Below are 15,630 nucleotides of genomic sequence, written 5' to 3'. Positions count from 1 at the left end.
AGAGGGGCCTCGAATATGTAAGCCGCTGAGGCTGAGTCAGGAGGTTGACTTTGACCCGCGTCGCGAATTGATTCAACTAAGTTAAACCCCGCGATCGTTCGGAAATCGGATACGGCAAGTGCCGGTTACCAGCTCATGAAGCCTGCAAGCAGGCCTCCCCAAAGCTTTAGGCAGCGTAGTCATGTTCAAATATTGCCCAGCGAGCCATTGAGATGGGTCATGCACCCCCGAGACCGCGGAAGATCAAAGGGACAATATTCTCCAGGGTGCACTGAATATCATGGGGCATGCAGGCGTTTTGCGTAGCGCCAGATTTCGTCGTGTAAAGACCTTCAAAGGGCACAAGTTTGGTGTATTGCCTTCTCCTCGAACGATCCCTGCGACAGATTACCAGCCACCGCGCCGTCAGAGGAAGAATACAAAGCTTTGAAGGAGCTGCTGCAGAAGAAAGGCCCGCCTCAGTGGTATCAAATACTGAAGCCAACCAGTGCTTATTTCGAAACCAGACTCGTCATATTCATGACCTGCCACATACCTTCGAAGCCCTTGAATCCCAGGACAAGTGACACATTGTCACATATAGTTAAATTTTTGCTGTTATTCTTCCATTGGTCTGGGGAACGGAGATACTGCAGAATGCCGACGATTCTCTATTACTAGTATTAGCCAAGTTTCTTTTCGGCACTAGAGTAATCCCCTGTTGAACGTTGAACTATGCCGATGTGTATTGTTGTAAAGAGAAAGCCATTAATATCGGAGAGCGTTATGAAGGAGAGAATTCGTGATTTGATTTGCCAGTGAGTTCTCTCTTGCCATGAGACGCCCGACTGATTACTAGTAAGTCGGCAGCTAGTATTCGGAAAATTGGTCATGGCAAGGGGGGAGGACCCTTGCCATGAGTCGAACCAGTCACTACATATTCCCTGGACATGTGATGAACAGTATTGCCTACTCAACGTAATGTTCGTCCTCTAACTCATCTCGAGCACGGATACATGTGCCAAGATATTCAGTCCAAACCGTTCAGCGAAAACTGTTCCGTCTTCTGGAGTAGTTCACTCAAGTCGGAAGCCGGTACAGGGATGCCAGCGGATACCGGGTGGATGATCTCCTGCTCGTCGTTACCAACCACTCTCATCGTGAACCCGTTCGGTACGTTTGGTAAATGCACCGAGCCCAAGTTTCTCTGTCCAGGACGTTGAAACGGATTAAATGCGATAGGGTATTTTCTGGGTCGTGTGAAATTGTGAAGCTCCAAACCATTCATGCCTGCTGAGTGTAAGCGAGGGAGGGCACGTGCAATGATCTGAGGAATTGCATCTCTTTGAAGTTCGGCAGATTGTTCTGCATATTCGGTGACGGCGAAGGGCGTATTGTCAGTATGACAAGACAAAATGACGAACTGCCACTCTGGATAGCTGGTGAGTCCAGCATTCAGACCGACGATAGCGTCCGGTTTGCTGTTTAGGAGTAAAGGGAGCCGCGGGTCCCAATTTTCATGATCTCCATGAAGAAAAATGGACAGAGTGCTGGCTCCGCAAGATGCCGGGCTGGTGTAGGTGTAAATTGGCTCGTTCTGTTTCGCCTTCATAACGATGCTATTCTTCTTCGCCTTACTAACGATAGAGTGGACTGCGATGCCGAAGAAAGTCATCTTGATGTCTGTGTGAGGAAGCAGCAACGCTAGTTCAGAGAATCTAGCGCGATAATGATGATCAGCATGGAAATGATGAGCCACCGAAAAGTCCCCACATACAGGGGAAGCATATTCAATTCAACTTCGGCGCCAATATAGTGTACGTTAAGTGCCTGTCGACTCTCTGAAGAATTTCTTTTGGGCCCTGCGACCTGGAGCACGTTCACCAAAAGCTGGTATACGGTGAGAGGGTAATGCAATAACAAGGCTGCTGGTGATTCCCTGGGAATATTTCGCCACTTGTACCATGAGTCCCAGTCCACGATATCCACCTTGGAAGCAAGCTCGGGCTCCGTGCCAAGCTCAAAAACCAATCGGGGGATCAAACGCTTCTCCAACTTCCAGCCAGTCTCATCCGTCAACAGTTTGTCTGAAAGCAGCATATAGCCGTGTTCAAATTCCTTTGCATCGTCGACACGAAGCGCTCTAGATGGGTCGGAAGTATTACTCCGAGGCTGTTTAAGGTGTGCGTTGGAGCCTCCAGGAATGCTCCAGTAGCCGAAGCCCTCTGCACCCAAGACATGGTAATAGGCGCGCACAATGGGTTCGGCAAAGGTGCCATCCGTCTCGATGCGACCCCAAGGAAATTGCTTCAGAAGGGCTTGCACTTGCGGGACCTTCTCCATATGTACCTGAAGTCGAATTCGTCAAAAACTACAAAATAAAGTATACTTCAGGCAAGAACTGATCATTCGTACCTTATTCTTTGCACAAAAGAATTTGTGACCTTGTGCTCCAAACCTCCCTGTCTTCCAGTTTGCAGTATGACACTGAAAAGTCTAAGATAAGCGGGTGCGTAGGTGTTGATAGAGATGTAGATTGACATTCTTCGAGCAGAATACAGCGGATCTACAACCCGAACAGATCAAGGGCTAATGACTCGACGTCAATCATAAGCCAGAATGTAAGCATTTGGACGTACTTTGCGATCCATGATAGGTATGTCACAATTATAGCAGGTCGGTACCGTCCCAAAGTCCAGTTTACTTGGGTCCCCTCCTGGACGCTGTTCGCTCCGGAGCTGTTCTGCCCCTTTGTACGTCATGCGAGCGATGTCTGCAGCAGTAGGCATAGGCATTTTGTTGAGCATGGTGTATGCAGGGATCAGAGGGTGGGTTAGAGGGATCGTGGAGGTAGACTGAAAGCTTCAAATTTAAAGAGGTAGCCTCGAGGAGGCCCATGTGGCAAATTCAATCGATAACTGATTCTTGCTTTAGCGCTTCACCAAAACCGCGTTGATCATTGACCAGTCTGGTACATTGTGAACTTTTCGGCACATGTGCATGATCTTGCATTTCACTGAGCGGTTGCATACGGAAGGCAACACGAGACCTGCTTCAGAGCGAACAAATATTAGTTGAGTAGAGCTATCAGATCTGAGACTACCGTGAGAAGGAACAGCTTGCTTGCTTACGATGGTTTTCGTCAATATCATCCGGGTTACATGCCACTACTCTGCAGTTTCAGCTTTACCATTCAATATTAATATTCAACAACCGCTTGAGCTGCAACATCCAAAAGACATTTACCTGCCAGCTTGCATCGTCCCCAGACTTCCGTGCTGCATCTCCTTCCCTGTGCCAGTCGTCTGACCTTAACAAGTTGTGCTTTATGCGGTTGACTTTCTGACGTTGGAAACGGCTCCAAGCTGCTTGTCACAGGAAGTGCTCAGGTAATCGACATCTTTTCAATGAAATACGCCTGTAAACACGAAGTGACAATGTCCTTAGTTCAGTGTAAAACTCAAAGTTTCAGTCCCCTTGCATGAAGCTTATACAATCATATTGTGTTGGTGGAAGGATGGGTTGATACAAGTGTCAGCCTACGCATATTGCACTCGAGGGAGTTGAGCACTGTCCCAGGTGGCAATGCAGATCTGCATCATCCGATCTATGGTATCGTTGCATCATTCCCTGCCACAGAGTTGGTGAGTGGCTATGATGACAACAGATTACCGTGACAGATTATGATCGCGTAGTTATAAAGGTCAGCTCATTCTCCAGCTACTCTCAGTCTACAACTACAAAATCTGCTCTTCTATCATGCCTAGCATTAGCGATTGCAAATGTGTCCTTGTCATTGGATCCACTTCAGGGATAGGTCGTTCCCTTGCCCTTGCAATCTTGGATCTCCCTTCTAAGCCAACTGTCATTGTTTGCGGGCGCCGCAAGGAAAGACTCGAAGAACTTGTTGCCGCTCATCATGCCACAGGACGACTCAAGAGTGTTACTCTTGACGTTCTGTCAGAGCGCGACGCTCTCAAATCTTCTATCGAGGAGATCGTCAACACTTACCCAGACGTATGTGCCCCTAGCACTGTACCCTGTGAACCAGCTGACCAGCTGTTCAGCTTGACGCTGTCTTGTTCTCGAGCGGCATACAACGTGCCTTCGACTTTACAAAGCCAGATACCATTGATCTCGACTGTAGATTTTAGATCTTACCGTGCACCCGTGACACACTAATTTCGATCAGCTCTCGAGTGTGAACTCGCCACCAATTACACTTCAATTGTGAGGATGATCACCTTCTTCCTTCCTCATCTTATCAAGCTTGGGGTATGAGCATCTTTCTTTTCGTTTCATCCGCTGACCCTTGGGCAGGAGCAAGGCCGTCCGACATTCCTGTACCCAGTTTCCTCAGGATTGTCCATCTTCCCCGCTGCTGGAGTACCTGACTACTGCGCCACGAAAGCTGCCCTCCACAGCTTGAGTATCTCACTTGCTGTTCAGCTCAAGAGAAAGAATGTTCACGTGGTCGAGATTATTCCTCCGTGAGTGACTCCATTTGTTTCGTCATCAAAGTTTTCATTGTCGCGAAGATTCGTCGAATCGGAGTTGCACGGCTGTGAGTTCCTTTTCATTTTTTGTCTCTACTGTCTCCTTATCTGTGCGTTAGTCCAGGGCACAACGCAAGGACTACCTCGCTTCTGGCTTGCGCTTGAAGAATACACGAAAGAGACGATGGAGGGCCTTGTTCGAGGCGACCCGTATGTTCCAGCGGGGACTGCTGTCGAGCGGTACAAAAAGTTCGAGGGTGGGAAGCTGGAGGCTGCAACAAAGTTATATGGGCAATTCTGATTCAGACAGAGAGAAAACGTTGTTATTGTAACAGGGTCTCTAGATTTTTTCGTTGCCAAGAGTAAGGTTGCATCGTGCGTAGTCTATATTTAAGTAGCAGACCGAGTTAATACTATAAGCTTTGCCAATATGCCTTATAGCTATAACTGAATTGGCAGGTACTGCCATTACCATTCTCGATTTTCTTTGTGTGCGACACCAATTAGATATGCAGTCGCCTATGACTCTACGTGCTAATTGTGTTAAGAGGAAATCATTTCACGCGTTTCACGACGCGTCGAGTCATGTGACCGTACATCTCATTTTAAAATTAAAGCCGAGTCACTTTGACTCTGCCTGACTAGGCAACTAGTTATTAAATACTTGTTCAGTCGGAACAAACCAGAGTGTAAACCTCGATGTCTACCCAACACCTTTGGCTTCGTTGCGAAAAGAAGGAGTTTGAGCGTCGCTCAGCCCTCACGCCTACCACGGCGAAGAAGCTGATCGATGCTGGCTTCCAAATCAGTGTCGAACGTGATGAACAACGGATTTTCGATGACGCCGAGTTCGAAGCGTATGTGCGAATGATATAGCCGTTATCGTCCGCTAAACACGCGTCGTAGTGTTGGTTGCACGTTGATGGACAATAGCTCATGGCCCACGGCCCCTACAGATGCCCTTATTATCGGGTTGAAGGAGCTCCCAGCATCTCAAGAGCCCCTGCCCCACACACACATTCAGTTTGCCCACTGCTACAAGCGTCAAGCAGGATGGTCATCTGTGCTTGCTCGCTTCTATAAGGGAGGAGGTACACTCTATGATCTGGAGTTCCTCACCGATGCTACTGGTCGGCGTGTTGCTGCTTTCGGATATCACGCTGGCTTTGCTGGTGCTGCCGCTGGTGCACTCGCTTTGGCTGCACAACGATCAGGAGTAAAGTTGGGTCTTTTGGAACCTTACGAGAACGAGACTGCCATGATCGAAGGTGTCAAGAACACACTCGGTGGCAGCGCCAAAGGCGTCAAAGCTCTCGTGATCGGTGCCCTCGGAAGATGCGGACGCGGAGCTGTGGATTTGTTCCGCAAGATCGGTTTGGCTGAGTGAGTAATCGCGCGAAGCTAGACTGTGCATATCTTGACAAGCCTTCGTAGGGACGATATATTACAGTGGGATATGGCTGAGACTGCCAAAGGTGGCCCATTCCAGGAAATCCTTGACGTGGATATCTTTGTCAATTGCATCTATCTGTCATCTTCGATCCCGCCTTTCTTGAGCCATGACCAAATTATCGCTGCCGGCCAAGCTAGACGGCTGTCGGTAGTTGTGGATGTCAGTTGCGACACGACGAACCCATTCAATCCCATCCCAATTTACAGTATAAACACAACCTTTTCCGAACCAACTGTTCCTGTTGATCTCAGGTGCGTATCTTTGGTATGTTCCCTGAACCAGCTAATGTCTTGACTTGCGTACCAGACAAAATTCACCGTTGTTGTCGGTGATCTCAATCGATCACCTACCAACGCTGTTGCCCCGCGAGGCTTCTGAACAGTTCAGCAACGATCTGTTACCATCACTCTTGGAACTTCCCCGACGAAGGACTGCAAAGGTCTGGACTGACGCAGAGAAGTTGTTCCACGAGAAGCAAAAAGAGGCAGTTGTGGCGGAAGGCCTGTGATTCTGTTACGCTAAAAATTGAGATTCAGGCTGGTGAAACATATGCATAACGTCGTCCTTGTTATCGTTGCAGTAGGAGATACCACGGCTTGTAACAATGTATATTATCTGTGTGAATCCGGGAAGTGCTTGGCGTTGGGAAGTACTAGCTGGCATGAAAAAGCGGTGCTATTATAATTCCGAGTCGTTGGCAGGATACAGTGTTGTTGTCTTTCCATGGAACCAAGTGAAATCTGGATGATAAGATAAACCAGAAGTGAGTACTTCAGTGCGGCCGGGTACAACTTTATGTACTAACATCACTGCGACTCGCGAGCGTGGCGAAACTCCTCGTGTTTGCCACCTTTACCGCTCCTTTTATACGTCTACCTGACAAACTTCCATTCTTTTCATTCTTTCATTCTTTTTACAGTTGGCGCCGGTCGCCCTCCCAAGCCATGTTAGCCGCCATCGGTACATCCATTCCTCACATCCGCATTTCGCCTGCTTCGCCAGTCAAGGCATATCCAGAGCCCTACTCCCCGTTTCAAGTTCATTCCGCAGGCAACACAGACACGGATGATTGCAGGCGCCGTCCACAACCATTGAGCCCTCAATACCACTTTCCAGCCATATCCCCAAGGCATTCGTCTCCTCTTCGTCCTGCAGACTGTCCTCCTCCAAGAGAGCTTCATCGCGATCAGTTTGATCTGCTTCTCGAAGTATCGCGTGACAAGAGAGCTGCGCTCGGTTCAAGAAAGGTCCCAGATCTGCGCAAGGAACTTGCCATTAAGAACCAGAGAAATAAACAACGTGAGTCAATGGATCGGTGTCATGAATGAGTTACGATCTCATTCCGTTATGCGCTTATTCAAAGTCGAGCGTCGTGCATTCTTTCTGTCAAGAATTCAGGAACCTACGTTATCCACTACAGGTTCTAAAACTCCTGTGGAGTTCCCTGGCGTTAATCATTGCGCACTTTCATCTCTCGGCCTTGGCTCACCGTTGTCATACTCGTCTGCCGAGGGGCATGATGGTTGGATTGAAAAAGACCTCCTCGAGCGTCGCACCTGGTTCGAACCGACGGATTGTCGTCTACCTATCAGCAAGCCCAAGGCAGACCCGAAGTTTGGCACTAGACGCAAAATTCCATCGCTGGAAGAGATCATCGCCCGTGTCGGACCATCCCATCCTCCATCGATAGCCAATGAGCCTACCTTCGTAACACCCCGTCTACCCACATTCCTAAGGAACGATAAGATCTCGTCGCCTACACGGGTTATCTCAGACACGAAACCTAGTATCAACATCGGCAGACTACATATGCCCGTTAGGCGCCGTCAAAGTAGCGACTCTATATCTTATATGCGGGCGAGCATCATGCCCAACTCTCCTTGTTACCCGAACATCGAGGTAGCCAGTTCCCGTGCTCGTGGTAATGCGATGTGCGCATTCACCGAGTCCAATATGCATGCCCTTGGCCGAGCCAACACTGCTCGTGAAATGATTACCACTATCAAACGTCGCACGTCTCCTCCCCCATGCCTTGCACAGCCTAGGCCAAAGAGACATAGCGCTCCCGCGGAGATGCAACTAAGAGGCCGCTCAGGCTTCGGGCATCCAATTATGTCGTTGCCTGGGGCTTTCTGAACACAGACATTCATCTTGGTACTGCCGTGCGGTTATTTCCATGGACAGCTTATTGCACCTAGTCTTTCCCTTAGTGTAGATTCGCCACCGCATGTCTTGATGACACGGAATTGCGTAACCGTCTGGACACAAATCCGCTGCTTCTTTTACTTTTTACCACACCGCGTTGCACAATCGCGAACCCCGTCTGATACACGTGCGCTCCTTCGACACCACTGCATACGCTCTCACACCATCATTTACGTGTTGCCATTAGTAGTTTCTTACTAGTATGAGTACAACTTTTCGGAAGGGGTGTACCCCTTTGGGTATGGGTATTATGCACACAACTTGAAGGGCTGTCGGTACTCGATTACCTCCTATTCGTGGGACGCGTTACTGCGAACTACCTCCATTCTACCGTTCGCCACCGGTGTTCGCGGGTGTCAGAGATACTGCTAGGTGGTGGGTATGAACTAGTGCTGCTGGCTGATGGCAGTAGATCTGGAAGCGGAGACGGGGGCCGCCCACGCAATCGAGCAATGACGTCTACACGTTTGCCTTGGCAACGTCAATATTGAGACCATAGTAGCTGATGGGTAAATGTCGCTCACTGTAGTCAAGTCTAACATGTTCGTCCTGTAGTTCTTCATCCGAGTCTGCCAAGGGATCGGTAGAAGTGACGACCTGCCATGCATCTAGTGGCCCCCATTCACATCAATGTACATGAAACACTACTTGTCACCCACGTTCCAGCATATTTCTATGAGATCCACGAGAGTTATCGTAGCAAACTCTATGGTCTTCGCTAACTGTAGGGATATGAGAACGAAATACCTAAAAGCACGAAAAAGGAAGAGCATACCAGAACGAGCAATTCGGGGTGCACGGTCGGGGGCAAAATAATGGACGTAAGGTTTGTCCCTGGCACCTTCTTGCTGTGACCTGAAAGGTTTTGAACGACCAGAAGTGGGCTCAGTCACTGCACAAATAGTCAATAGATAACTAAATCAGCGATCGACAAATAGTCGCACATTTAGAAGTAGACGCAGCGGCCTTGACCTTTTTCTCTCTTTCGATAGAGTGGACGAGTCTTTGCAGAAAGAGGTTTCTCTGTGCTGACATCGCTTTCCCCCATTCGATTTCCTCGGCTGTGTCTAAATTTTCCTGTGCCATCTCTTCTTCGGTGAGACGATGCAGCCAAGGGACCTTGCCGGGATGTTGACGAGAGTAGTCATCGTCGTACGGATTTGGCTGATCAGGGCCCTCTAAATAGTGAAATATGAGCCATAGAAACGCGCGCGCGCGGTCAGCTGAAGCTATGTTGATGGGCAAAAAAAGATCCAGGAAGTTCAGGGGCGGATCGAAGTGAGTACTTGCAAGCGGCTGACGAGCAGTTAGTGCGAGGAGACTGAACTCAAACAGAAACCTTACGCCCGCATGGTTTGCTAGAACAAATATTAAATTCACAATACTTGTAGATGGAAGTTGATGAGCCCTCTGGCGGTATGGAGATGAGCTGCTGTATGAAGAACCATGGTGATGAATTCGCGTACGCTCTTCTGCAAGATTTCTTCCGGAGTAGACGGAGGCATATTCTTGAGCTCAGATGGGAGCAAAGCAGCCTTGAGACAATTCTTGATCCGCGGGGCATCCTGGGCATTACCATCGGTCTTTTGAAGCGAAGGTACAGGATGATAAGTCCGTAAGGCTGTCTTCATTTCTGGAAAGACTGTATTCGTTATGAGCACGTTTAATGAATGAAGCGGGATGGAGACTTACATGCCATAGTAGTATTGATACGCCCTACGTTTGTCAGAAGAGAAATTTTAGCAAGCTCGACTGCAAAGGCAGGCGTCTCGGCCATCTTGTCTTTGAGGACTTTGGAGCACTTGTGTGACATATATAATGCATTGACATAGAGATCGCAGAAGTGGACCTTGGGGTCCTCGCTGGGAGCTTGGGGGGTGAAAACTTTGTGCCTGTCATTGAATATATGGCAAAGGAGATCGAACTGAACGTCCTCTCGAGTGAGAGGTTCTGCGTCGTTGCGCTTTATGGGAAGACTTTTACGACTTAGGTATCCCATGCTGAGGACATCAAGAAGGTTTTAAACAATGAGCTACGTTAGTGAAGAGGAATGGAAACATACAGAGGAGGAGGTTCGGTTGGCCAGTTAGTAGTAGGCTGGAGATGGTGGTCGGAAGTTGAAGCCATTGGAGGATATATGAAAGCTGGAGAGGATGGATGGGCTACTTATGCAAAGAAACATGAGGCAGCAATCTTTGCTATTGATGATGACCATTTGTATTACAGGTTATGCTCAATTGACAGGATCTCACGTGTAGTGCCACGGGGCCTGGACTAAGCCATGTCGACATAAGCGCCCATGTAATACTAGGTCCTAGACCAATCGCCAGAAAATTAAACCATCGCAACAATGTTCATTGGGTTGTGACGAGTGAACCTAACTTATGGATGAGCATCGATGAGTTCCTCTTGCCAACCAACCAACCAGCAAATTCAACCTTCGCGGAATCAAACGTGAGAAATTTATTCCATATACAATCTCGTAGCAATTTCATTTTACAAACTAGTATTATTTGTCCTTAACCACATGGACAACGTCAAGTTCGACGAGGCTACCCAAGTACGTGGCTACACTTAACAGCTCTCATCGATCCTCAGACTTTTATTATAGAAAGAGCTGGCTACGTTCTTAGAACGAGAACAAGCCCAGGCCCGCATCAACTCAACCGTGCATAACCTAACAAGCATGTGTTGGGACAAGTCAGTCTCCGTTCTTGACATTCGTGACCCTTCTTTTGATAAATTATTTGATGCAGATGTGTCACCGGCACTCCAGGGTCTCGCTTCGCTCGTGGGGAGGAGAGCTGTCTCTTGAATTGTGTGGACCGCTTCATGGATACTAGTCTATTCATCATCAAAACTATAGAGTCACAACGCCCGCAATGAGCTGCGACTCCATACTTACCACTCCGCTTTGCCCGCTTCATTATTTATATCACCTCACCTCATCCAGCCCGGGCCCAGAACTTGTCAAGTATTAGTACATCAAAAACTCCGAAAATTACAACATAGTACAACAAACCGTCATAAAAGAACCTGTACCAACTTCGACCATAATACGTATGCTACCACTGGAACAAAAAAACAGAAAGCAACTGGTATCTCCCGTTTACTCCCTAGTTCCAGTGGGATTTCGACAGCGCCATGGTGACCAGAGGGGAAGCTATCTGAGTGATGGAACGTCGTGATAAATTCATCCTTGTCCATCCACAACTTTCTGAGCCATTCATCAAAGACGGTCTTCTCTTGTTCTGGAAAGTCCACTTCAACAGGCTCGTGATTAGTTCCGTTGGGAGTCACAGCGGGACTCGTCCCTGAGATGTCTCCTATGGGAACATCCTTTGCGACGTCAAATATTCTTAGATGCATGTGGATAATAGGCGGAGGTACGCGGTCGCAGAATATCGAGCGCAGTGTGTAGAAAGATTGTCCGTATCCTTTTGGTGGTATGCCTGGCAGCAGTAACGATGGTTAGCGGAATATTCAAGTGACTGGGAACATACCTGGATATACCATCGTAATGTCTATCAATTTCAAAGATGGCACGCGCGACACAAGTGAGCGGAGACAGTAATGAAGCCCCGTCGACCGAGGAAGCAAGATATTTAGTGGATCAGGCTAGAGAAAACATGTTCATCATCGACTTTACTCAGAATGGTAGTGAAAACGCACAACACCAAGCTTGTCTGCGTACTTCCTGCTGATAGGCCGCGTATCTTTACTCACAAGGGTGCCTTCTGGAAATAGTATGAATGTGAATGGCTTGTCTTCTTGTTCCGCTTGTCGGCCGAGCTTTGCGAGTTTTGATGACAATTGTATTCTATCAGAGGCCCACGAACGCGCTAGAAAGATGAATCTGAATATTTGCATGGCCTTGTCATTATTTAGCAAAAGGAGCTTCAAGTTCACGGATGCCACGTACTGGTCCAATGAGAGGAACCCATTTCAGACTGTTCTTCAGTACAATGAAGACATCCTTGTGTGTTCCCATAAAGTAGGTGAGGCACCAGACATACCACCAGTCGGAGTAGACCTGGAAGCGAATTAGCGCATGCCAAACAATTAGAGTGATGACGCACCTGGTGGTTCGCGATGACGACCGTTTTAGACGGTAAGCGTAAAGCCACCACCCTACCAGACGCATCGCGTTCGACGATATGTTTGATCTCATCCTCTGAGAATTTCCCTGGTCCAACCCGCTCGAATGTGATGGAAAGGCGTGTCGGGGCGAACCATTGGTTCATCAAATCTGGTAGGAAATGTTGTCATATACAGTAGTCCACGTATCGCCGGCATGATGCATGATGGCATGATGACTCACTCATAAGTGTTGCAAATGCACCCTTCGTATATCGTATCCCCTCCTCATATAACTTCCAGGCCTGTGGACTTGAAGAGAAAAGCTTCAAGGGCAGTAGAATAAAAAGTTGGAATCCGTGGAGCATGAGACATCCTGGGATGAAGAATACGAAGAAGAACAACCCGTTGAACGTCTGGGCCCACGTCTTTGGAGGACGTGCAAATATGGGGAGCTCATGCTGTCTAGCAGCGACGGTCATAGCGGAAGAGAAAGGTGTGGGTAGTCGCAGTTTGGAACAGTCAACTCGAGTCCAGGCGTGCTTTCAAACTTGAAGCTGCGTTCATCAAAGGCTATGATAAATCGTAACACGCGCGTGTTTCAACATTTCAATATTACTATCCATCGCACACACGTACGTACGTACGCCAGTATCCGAAGCACGGAGCAAATCTCCGCAATGTTCCACATGATACATGGCCTCGGCCCTTGAGAAGTCTGTCGTCAACGTCACCCTCATGGAGATACCTAGCACTACTGGACAATATACCTTCAAGCTCAAGGCTCAACCTCGAGCCCATCCTCGTCAGTTAGCCGGGGTTGGGGCGTAGCCACTTATCATTACGCAGCTCACTGATATGAATGTGTCCAGCAACGGTTCAGCGGACTTGGACTATTAATGATCTTGGTCACATCACCGTGAGTGACTAGATCTCAGGCCCATAACTATCTAAATTTTAACTGCCCTTGGAAAAGCTCTAACGTTAAATTTAAAGGATTACATGGTTTGCCACAATGGAATCCCCCTAGCAAACGAAAGGTCTCCCAACTTGGCCATTGGCGTATGCATCCACAATGAGCTGTCATCGATAACTGACAGTGAGACGAGTTTCAAATGCAAAGACACGAATACTGACCTTTACCGACACATAGGTTCCAGCGACACAGATGAAAGCGCCCGCAATGATCGTGAGTACTGCAATCGTAGTCCCGATCGGCCGTTGTTTGAGCCCGTCCACGCCACCCTTGAGGTGATATACGTCATGCAACCAGAAGAATCCGGCCAGACCATACGTGTACCATGCGGCAAAGAGGGCCGCTGCAATGCCGATTAGGTAGGAAAATATCGGAACTGCGATGGCGAGAATTGCAGCGATAGTTACGCCTGCAAAACACAGCAGAGTCCAAACTGCCCATCCGAGTAAGGTATGCGAATACACGTGCTCTGAATGACGAAATATGCGAATAAACACCAGCTTTGCAGCCGTATGAATGAATAGCCCGGAAGAACTTCCCGAAAAAATAATTAGTGAGGACTAAACCAAATAGCAAGGCAGCACTGACAACAGGAAATTTGCGAGAGCAATGGCAAACGTTGCCTTTGCCCATGCCGGAGGAAGAGAAAAGAGGGCCGGAGACTGCACCGTGTTTCCAATGTAGACATAAACAACTACGCTGAAAGTAACATAAAATACTGTAGCGAAACCCTGCAGACACCATGCTGCCTGAAAATGGCCTTCAGTTACAACATCAAGTACAGGAGCATTCTGACCTTCATAGCGTCCTCGGGTCTACGCATCTCAGATATTAGAATAAAAAACCTGTCAGAGGTCAGTCTCAGCAGAAATATCATGCACAAAATCATACATGAAGTGTCCTAGTAAAGTATTTAGAAATGTCAATTAAAATTACAAAATTCCGCACCTGCATATGCGAAAACCTAATGAGCAGATAAGCAACACTGAGTCACCCGAAGACATAAGAAGGTACCCACAGGGTTTGTGACAGCCAAGAAAGCATCGGAAAAGTTACTGGAGGCAGTGACTGTCAGAGACCGTCCAGGAACAGGGTTCACCCCTGCTCCAATCATTGCAATGAAACCAGCCACGGTAATGACTACTGCACTGATAAGACCCATCCATGCCAAGCGATCCAGTGTCCGCGGTAATGAAATCAAGAAACCAATGGCACCAGTGATGATGACTAGATACATGCTACACACGCCTTGATTCGAAAGCGTTGACAGTGCTTGCTGGCTGGAAAGTAGTTCAGAGCCCTGTTTGGCATAATTCAGTCGTGATTTACTCGAGTTGACTGGATGACGCACAGAAGCAAACACAGCGAAAGCAACAGTTCCGAAGGCAAGCACGTCCCGAGCTACAGGTCCGAACATAATGTATCCAGCGTCACCTAGAGCATATCAGATGTTTGAAAACTACCGACGACAGAATTAATTACCCATGGTATGCACATGAGGATGATTTAGCTTGAAGTCGATAAGCAACTTGGCAGTGTACATGCCAAAGATACCGAGGAACAAGATTAGAATAACAGCGGGCACAATGCCTGGATATTTGTAAAAACGCTGCCGCCCATAGAATTCATGGGACAGCGGGCTCACCAACGACGGCTAGTGCGCTCGGGAGAGACAGGATACCATTGCTGACGATTTCAGCTATCATGAGGAGGCTGACAGCCTACGTCGTTTAAGACTTTACTGCGTGCAATCTCGCATAGACGTACCTGCCAACTGAGCGTCTTGTACTGAATCTGGTGGACGCCATCTTCAGCGAAAACGTCTTTAGAGCCTCCTGAATCTTTCTTCTCTGCAGTCATCGACGCCTTTTCGTCCACATAGGCTTGACCATGCGCTTCATACGTTGGGTGGGAATGTCATCCAATTGAGCTCGAGGGCGATAAGGTTAGGTTACGAGAGCACTCGCGCCTTATAAATAATGTGAAGTCAACCGTGACATGATATGGAGAAAAAGCGAAATCCGCACTGCCCCATTTACCTCGACGTAGACGAAACCGTCCATCACTACTTGTTGGACTTGTCGCAATATTTGCGCCCAAGAACGCCATATAGTATTCGCCGACTCACTGGCACTCGCAGCGTCACCAAGCAACCTCCGTCTCCTGTATGCTCATCTCCGAAAAGCCAGCCGACCACTCATGCGCTACTAGATCAGCAAGACGAAAAGATGCAAGACAATATGAGAGTTGTCTACACTCAGTTTGAGTGTCTGGGACCAAAAAGGATTCAGAGACTCGCGGAGATGTAAGTTAGGTTTGATGACAATCTGAATTAGCATGAAAATCAACGTCCCTAAAGCAAAATAGTCACTGTTTCAATCAATTCCGAAATCACCCACTTAAAGTCTTTGCCGTGACGATCTGCAGGGCATGCAGGCGAAGTA

At 48.1% G+C, this 15,630-nt stretch overlaps 8 protein-coding genes across 8 annotated transcripts; 4 read left to right on the top strand and 4 right to left on the bottom strand.

Moving 5' to 3' along the window:
• Window positions 1–1,009: 1,009 nt before the first annotated feature.
• EDB93DRAFT_1104316 (uncharacterized protein) lies at window positions 1,010–2,786 on the bottom strand (the record flags this gene model as incomplete). The annotated part of the gene is made up of 4 exons (XM_041447401.1): window positions 1,010–1,697; window positions 1,757–2,328; window positions 2,395–2,466; window positions 2,619–2,786. The coding sequence occupies 4 exons, from the start codon at window positions 2,784–2,786 to the stop codon at window positions 1,010–1,012; spliced, it is 1,500 nt and encodes a 499-aa protein (XP_041307278.1).
• A 952-nt stretch (window positions 2,787–3,738) lies between these two features.
• EDB93DRAFT_1285121 (uncharacterized protein) lies at window positions 3,739–4,956 on the top strand (the record flags this gene model as incomplete). The annotated part of the gene is made up of 6 exons (XM_041454494.1): window positions 3,739–3,996; window positions 4,047–4,122; window positions 4,172–4,254; window positions 4,303–4,469; window positions 4,518–4,543; window positions 4,595–4,956. The coding sequence occupies 6 exons, from the start codon at window positions 3,739–3,741 to the stop codon at window positions 4,774–4,776; spliced, it is 792 nt and encodes a 263-aa protein (XP_041307277.1). The 3' UTR covers window positions 4,777–4,956.
• A 114-nt stretch (window positions 4,957–5,070) lies between these two features.
• On the top strand, window positions 5,071–6,756 carry EDB93DRAFT_1148600 (saccharopine dehydrogenase). Its single transcript, XM_041449584.1, is given in 6 exon segments — window positions 5,071–5,332; window positions 5,382–5,858; window positions 5,910–6,179; window positions 6,235–6,511; window positions 6,564–6,624; window positions 6,639–6,756. The coding sequence occupies 4 exon segments, from the start codon at window positions 5,175–5,177 to the stop codon at window positions 6,434–6,436; spliced, it is 1,107 nt and encodes a 368-aa protein (XP_041307276.1). The 5' UTR covers window positions 5,071–5,174; the 3' UTR covers window positions 6,437–6,511; window positions 6,564–6,624; window positions 6,639–6,756.
• Window positions 6,757–6,872: 116 nt separating this feature from the next.
• Window positions 6,873–8,064, top strand: EDB93DRAFT_1250824 (uncharacterized protein; the record flags this gene model as incomplete). The annotated part of the gene is made up of 2 exons (XM_041453070.1): window positions 6,873–7,227; window positions 7,292–8,064. 2 exons carry the CDS (start codon window positions 6,873–6,875, stop codon window positions 8,062–8,064), a joined length of 1,128 nt encoding a protein of 375 aa, XP_041307275.1.
• Window positions 8,065–8,449: 385 nt separating this feature from the next.
• Window positions 8,450–10,260, bottom strand: EDB93DRAFT_1250823 (uncharacterized protein; the record flags this gene model as incomplete). Its single annotated transcript, XM_041453069.1, has 9 exons — window positions 8,450–8,604; window positions 8,658–8,741; window positions 8,793–8,855; window positions 8,909–9,025; window positions 9,078–9,429; window positions 9,478–9,543; window positions 9,600–9,775; window positions 9,826–10,133; window positions 10,196–10,260. 9 exons carry the CDS (start codon window positions 10,258–10,260, stop codon window positions 8,450–8,452), a joined length of 1,386 nt encoding a protein of 461 aa, XP_041307274.1.
• A 303-nt stretch (window positions 10,261–10,563) lies between these two features.
• EDB93DRAFT_1227032 (Tim10/DDP family zinc finger-domain-containing protein) lies at window positions 10,564–11,019 on the top strand (the record flags this gene model as incomplete). Its single annotated transcript, XM_041451232.1, has 4 exons — window positions 10,564–10,587; window positions 10,650–10,693; window positions 10,745–10,833; window positions 10,890–11,019. The coding sequence occupies exons 2-4, from the start codon at window positions 10,661–10,663 to the stop codon at window positions 11,017–11,019; spliced, it is 252 nt and encodes an 83-aa protein (XP_041307273.1). The 5' UTR covers window positions 10,564–10,587; window positions 10,650–10,660.
• EDB93DRAFT_465023 (acyltransferase-domain-containing protein) lies at window positions 10,984–12,964 on the bottom strand. Its single transcript, XM_041456466.1, has 6 exons — window positions 12,455–12,964; window positions 12,213–12,382; window positions 12,056–12,166; window positions 11,806–12,006; window positions 11,637–11,751; window positions 10,984–11,585 (listed from the first exon to the last, which is right to left on the bottom strand). Exons 1-6 carry the CDS (start codon window positions 12,690–12,692, stop codon window positions 11,158–11,160), a joined length of 1,263 nt encoding a protein of 420 aa, XP_041307272.1. The 5' UTR covers window positions 12,693–12,964; the 3' UTR covers window positions 10,984–11,157.
• Window positions 12,965–13,236: 272 nt separating this feature from the next.
• On the bottom strand, window positions 13,237–15,046 carry EDB93DRAFT_1250820 (transmembrane amino acid transporter protein-domain-containing protein; the record flags this gene model as incomplete). Its single annotated transcript, XM_041453068.1, has 11 exons — window positions 13,237–13,290; window positions 13,348–13,720; window positions 13,775–13,935; window positions 13,983–14,031; window positions 14,078–14,087; window positions 14,135–14,150; window positions 14,205–14,486; window positions 14,538–14,620; window positions 14,669–14,776; window positions 14,832–14,907; window positions 14,954–15,046. 11 exons carry the CDS (start codon window positions 15,044–15,046, stop codon window positions 13,237–13,239), a joined length of 1,305 nt encoding a protein of 434 aa, XP_041307271.1.
• Between the last annotated feature and the right edge of the window lie 584 nt (window positions 15,047–15,630).

The sequence above is a fragment of the Suillus bovinus genome (genome assembly GCF_016758785.1).
Source record: "Suillus bovinus strain UH-Sbo-P2 chromosome Unknown EDB93scaffold_31, whole genome shotgun sequence".
Classification (NCBI taxonomy): Eukaryota; Fungi; Basidiomycota; class Agaricomycetes; order Boletales; family Suillaceae; genus Suillus; species Suillus bovinus.
The sequence above is the reverse complement of the archived record's forward strand: the minus strand, read 5'-3'. Positions and strand labels throughout refer to the sequence as shown.